Source organism: Lemur catta, chromosome 3, assembly GCF_020740605.2.
Source record: "Lemur catta isolate mLemCat1 chromosome 3, mLemCat1.pri, whole genome shotgun sequence".
Taxonomy (NCBI): Eukaryota; Metazoa; Chordata; class Mammalia; order Primates; family Lemuridae; genus Lemur; species Lemur catta.
In genome coordinates this window covers 109,927,582-109,932,996 of record NC_059130.1, presented here as the reverse complement: position 1 = coordinate 109,932,996, position 5,415 = coordinate 109,927,582, and the positions used below count along the sequence as shown (strand labels likewise).

The 5,415-nt window shown below is 41.3% G+C and overlaps 1 protein-coding gene across 1 annotated transcript; it reads left to right on the top strand.

Moving 5' to 3' along the window:
• Nucleotides 1-977: 977 nt before the first annotated feature.
• Nucleotides 978-4,669, top strand: PNRC2 (proline rich nuclear receptor coactivator 2). The gene is made up of 3 exons (XM_045546017.1): nucleotides 978-1,159; nucleotides 2,092-2,297; nucleotides 2,609-4,669. The coding sequence occupies exon 3, from the start codon at nucleotides 2,627-2,629 to the stop codon at nucleotides 3,044-3,046; it is 420 nt and encodes a 139-aa protein (XP_045401973.1). The 5' UTR covers nucleotides 978-1,159; nucleotides 2,092-2,297; nucleotides 2,609-2,626; the 3' UTR covers nucleotides 3,047-4,669.
• The last annotated feature ends 746 nt before the right edge of the window (nucleotides 4,670-5,415 follow it).

Here is a 5,415-nt window from a genome sequence, read left to right as displayed (position 1 = left end):
AAGCTGTTGCCCTTTTCCCTTCTTTCCCTGCACCTTGCTGGCATCATCAACTGAATATACTCTTTCTCCCCTTTTTTTCCACTTACAAATGGAGCAGAAAGGGGAATAAAAGCAGCAATCCTCATTCTCCCAACAAACTTATTGTGCACTTACGAAGTGCCGTGCTCAGAAAAATAAAACCTGGCTTTGCCCCTCGAGGACGTATGGCGAAGGGATAAGTGGAGGTAGATATAGACAGAAGTAATTATAATACGGTGTGATAAAGGGCTCTGATTTAAAGACCACTGGGGACACAAAGAGGGAAGTGAGTAACTCGATCCGTGTGTGTCACAAATGCCTTCGCAGGGGAGGCAAGTTTGGACTAACTGCGAGGCTGGAAGGTGCGGAGGACAGGAGGCACCGGTGGGCTCCAGCAGCTTTGGGAACGCGACGTAACTGAGGAACAGAATGAGAGGCGTGCCAGAAGCAAAGGCTGGACAGGTGGGCAGGGGTTTGGCCATGGAAAGCAACTTTTTTTAGTATCTTCCATCTATAAAATAGGTCACGCGGCTCAGTGCACCGAACGCTAGAACCAAACGCCCTCCGCCCAAGCCCCGGGGAGTTCTAAGGGCCGGGAACCGACCGCGGCCCAGCGGGGCGAGGCAGCGTCCGCAGCGTCCCGGGTGCCGAGCGTGCAGGGCCGCGCCTCGGGAGGCGTCAAGAGCTAGCGGAAGGGCTTCGGTGGGCCAGGGGCTCGGGTCACCCTAACGGGGGGAAGCCATCGGGGTTGACCCGAGCCGCGGGGCCGGGCAGGGGCGGCCGCTCCGGGCCGGGGCAGTTATTCCCGACATGCTCCTCCCAGGAGGGATTTCAAACCCCCGGCAACAACCAACTCCCCGCCTTCGCCCCCGGCCGGCCCCAGCAACAGGCGGTGGCCCGCTTCTCATTGGCCAGGCGCCGCGCCGTCGTGTTTTGATTGGCCGCGGAGCCGCCCGGCCCTGCTTCTGCGCTCGCCGCTGCCTCCATTTTGTCGGTAGAGGCAGAAGGAGAAGATTGGGCAGGAGACACTGGGTGGTCAGCAACTAGCTCATCGGTGCTCGTGGGCTTTGTTCGATCCGTGCCTCGTCTCTCCCTGGAAAGGGAGGGAGGCTTCGCCGTCGAAGTTCCGAGCTTGAAGTCGGTGAGTGGTGGCGGCGCCCCAGGCGCGGCCATGTTGGCGGCCGCGCTCCCCATTGTTGGGGGAAGGCGGCGCGGAGGGGAGATGCGGGGACCCGGGCGGGCGCACCGGGACCCCGGGCCGGGCTGAGGCCGGTGGAGCCCCTCAGAAGCCGAGCCCGCGTCGGAGGCGGCGAGTTTTCCGGGCTCGAGTTGTGAATGACTCAAGGTCCGGAACTCGTAATTTATTTAGGGTTATTAAAACTGGAAGGCCCTCTTACCCTTTTGAAAGGAAGAGGGTTTTAACTATTTGGTAACTTGGTTTTTTTGGAACATCAAATGAAAACGAAACCTTGAATGTCAATCTGTTCATTGTAGGGAGGCATTTTCATATATTTAAGATGGGTCACTGGCTTAGGTTGTTAAGGCTTGTGAAAACTTATTTTAAAACGGGGCGCAGTCGAGGGTGTACAGAACCAAGGGAAGCAGTGCGTGATGATGTCTTGCTGGGAGAGGAGACTGAAAACGGGTACGTGGTGTCGAAAGATTGGAAAATTCTGGTGGGATTTTAAAAACATAGTCTCTTTAAAAAATCAATTCTAAGCCAGTTTATTTGTATGACATTAACGCTTCCCTAGTTTGACTTAACATTTTGGTCACAAATTAGGTGAGAAAATTAGAAACGTCTTTCCTCGGAAAAAGAAAAACAAAACTTTGTTTGTAGGACTTGCAGACATCCTTCCAAAATTTCCCGAGTTCCTGGGGCTCGAGGATGAAAAAAGTTTTTAAATGATGGGGGTTTTGAGGTCAAAAAAGCTATCTTCAAAGGCTTTATTTTCTACCTTTTAGTTCAGGAAGCAGCCATTCTTTACAGTCAACTATTTCAGTAGTAAATCTAAACGGTCACTTTCTCCATGTTTTTGAATTGAAGTAAAGAAATAATCTTTACTTTTCTAGCTAGGGCTTCTCTCAAACCTGTGTGCTGAGGAGACTCAGATGTTGGCCTCAGCTCCTAGGCTGAACTCAGCAGATCGGCCCATGAAAACTTCTGTATTGAGACAAAGGAAAGGATCCTTCAGAAAGCAACACCTACTATCCTGGGCTTGGCAGCAAGGAAGAAGACAGGTAGTGGAAATCCTACAATCTGAAAAGCAGACTGAAAGGTATAAAAATTCACATTATAATGGGGGAAACATGTTGTGATGGACCCATCCTAAACCAGATTGTATTTTTAAATAGAGGATTATTATGTGGGGTAAACTCATTTTTCTTAGGGAAGGAAATCAACTGTGCGTATAATGAAGTGTGAACAGCTTGCTTTCATTTTTGAGTTAAAGCAGCTGAATAGCCTATTTTTGAGGTTTCTCCAAGACTTATGGAGTTACAAATTGGGGCTGTAGAAACTTCTTCAAGATGATTTATAACTTTTCTTATTGGAATTTTTTATTCAGTATTTGTTTCCATTCACTTATAGGTGACAAAGAAGCTGAAGATGGGTGGCGCAGAGAGGTATAACATTCCAGCCCCTCAATCTAGAAATGTTAGTAAGAACCAACAACCGCTTAATAGACAGAAGACCAAGGATCAGAATTCCCAGATGAAGATTGTTCATAAGAAAAAAGAAAGAGGACATGGTTATAACTCATCAGCAGCTGCATGGCAGGCCATACAAAATGGGGGGAAGAACAAAAATTTTCCAAATAATCAAAATTGGAACTCTAGCTTATCAAGTCCCAGCTTACTTTTTAAATCTCAAGCTAATCAAAACTATGCTGGAGCCAAATTTAGTGAGCCGCCATCACCAAGTGTTCTTCCTAAACCACCAAGCCACTGGGTTCCTGTTTCCTTGAATCCTTCAGATAAGGAAATAATGACATTTCAACTTAAAACCTTACTTAAAGTACAGATATAAAATAACAAAGTAGCATTTTTAAAACTTGGGTGTTTATGGATAGTCAATTGGTCTGAAACAGATTCACTAGGGAATCCTTTTGTGTAGAACTAATTAATGTAAAAAATATAATTAGACTTCATCTCATTTGCTTTGTGTTGTGTGCACTGTGATGTAATGGTAGTATCAGTGCAGCTTAAAGTAACTAAATTAATAATTGTATTTGGTAATAAGTATTCTCAACTGAGTATCTTGTAAGTAAAACTACTCAAGTTTAGATTTTGGGAATGGTAAAGGAATCAACTTTTTCTATTGTTTATTGGGGGGAAATAGTAATTTAAGATTATCATTCATGGATCTCACTAGATTTACTTGAATTAGTGAATCAGATTATAGGCATCTAGCTAAGACATGCAAGGATTGAAAACTAGTTGAACATTTAAAAGTTCAATATACTAGAAACAGCCACACCAGTAACATGCCAACAACTTGATGCACTGCCAAAAGAAAATGTGAATTTTTCTTAGTAGTTGCATTTTAGTAAATTGTGCAGTGGTGGATGTGGAAAGGGTACTTGGGGTTTTTTAGAATCAGGCACAAAATACCCTGATGGCCCTATTTTTTAATGCAGTGGATAGGTGTCTGCTAACAAATGCACCAAAACCATTTTTTTATAGAAACAGTATTTAATGGTCACTGAATAGCTTTCAAAATACATTTTTGTATTACAGCACTGCATAAGCTATTCTGACAGTGATCTGGCCTCATCATCCCTGCAAAGCTTGCTTAAAGTGGGGAGTTGTATAATGTGAAAGTTTTAAGTACCTATGGAAGAAAGAGCCATGTAAATACATGTAATAAACTTATAGCATATGTGAAGTTTTCTTGGCCTTTATCCTACAAAAATAGAAATATTTTAGTATGAATTTGCTGAATATAAGACCATGGACTGTTTTTTATACTATGGCCTAATTTTAAAGGTCAAAAAATAATTTCTTTTTAAAGTTTGCCCTTGTGCTAAAGTGCCAGTGTGTATGTTTTAATTGTTTTGGTTGTAAACTATATTTCAAAGTAAAGCCTAGTAGAAGTTTTATATTACAACTAAAAAGATTTAAGCTGCTAAAACACTTCTTATTTTTAAGAGGTGAAATGCAGTATGGGACTATTTTTTTCCCCTTAAAGCCCAAAGATAACTATTAAAGGGTCCCTAAAGATTCATTTTGCTTTCATCAGTTCTTACAACCTATGATACAAAGACTGTTTAGTGTAAGGTACCATTGGTTTTTGTTTGTCAAGAGTAAGTGCAACCCAGGGGACTACTTTATGCAGAAGATGTAATTTCTTGCATAATACTTTGATAACATGTTTTACCAACTGTAAGAGTAAATGCTAAATATAACAGCTTAACCCAATAGCAAGTTAAAAATATGTGAATCAGTTAAAAAATTTGGATTAATGTCTTATTTTCTAATTTGGCACCTTTTTGATGTTTATAAACAGAGTAGCTGTTGTAGTTCTCCAACTAAATTCATAAGAATACTGCCCAAGTCAAATATTGATATCTTAAAGTTTATATAGTACTTAACGCACATAATACAAATTTGAAGCATGGAATTTAAAAATAAAAATTGTTTTTTCTCCCCAGTGGCTTGTTTTTATTTAAAAAAGTTATTATGATTGCCTAATGTTTATTCTTAGAATGCTCATAATTTAACTAAATAGGACGGTTGGTTTGAAAAGAGGCAAGTAATCTGCTGGTAAAGAAAGAAGGTATTTGGATTATTAGTTTGACAGCTATACAATTAGGCAACTACCTTGGGCTCCCCTCCCAGCAGTACCAATAGTTTAAAAAAAAAGCCACACTTGCCAAATTTCACAAAGCTTTTGAAAGTCGAGTAAAGCAGGGTTTTAATTACTTTTTTTTCTACATTCTAAGATGACTTAGGTTTCTAGGAAAAAGCACAAAAAAGTCCTCAAGTTGACGAGAACCCTGTGTTTTAAATATTTGATAAATAAATATACTTTACAAAGTATACCTTTGGAAGAAAGGCATCACAACCACCCCACACACTTTTAATAGACAGGTTCCAAATAAGGGCAGCTTAAACTAGTTCAAGAATAATTCCTTACATTATACATTAGTAATCCCATGGCAAGGCTGTATTTTTTTTTCATGCAAAGTGTAGGAAATGATTGATTTGAAGATAGGGTAGGACCAACATTTAGCTCTTCATTTTTTTCCTGTTAGGTTTCCAGTGCTATTTCTATGAACAATGCCAAGGATTGCCAAATTCTTTAATTTGCACTGGAATTTCACTGGATTGAACAGTTCTCAGTTTAGGCAGTTAGTTTTTGATCTATACAATGAAATACAGTGATATACTAGATTT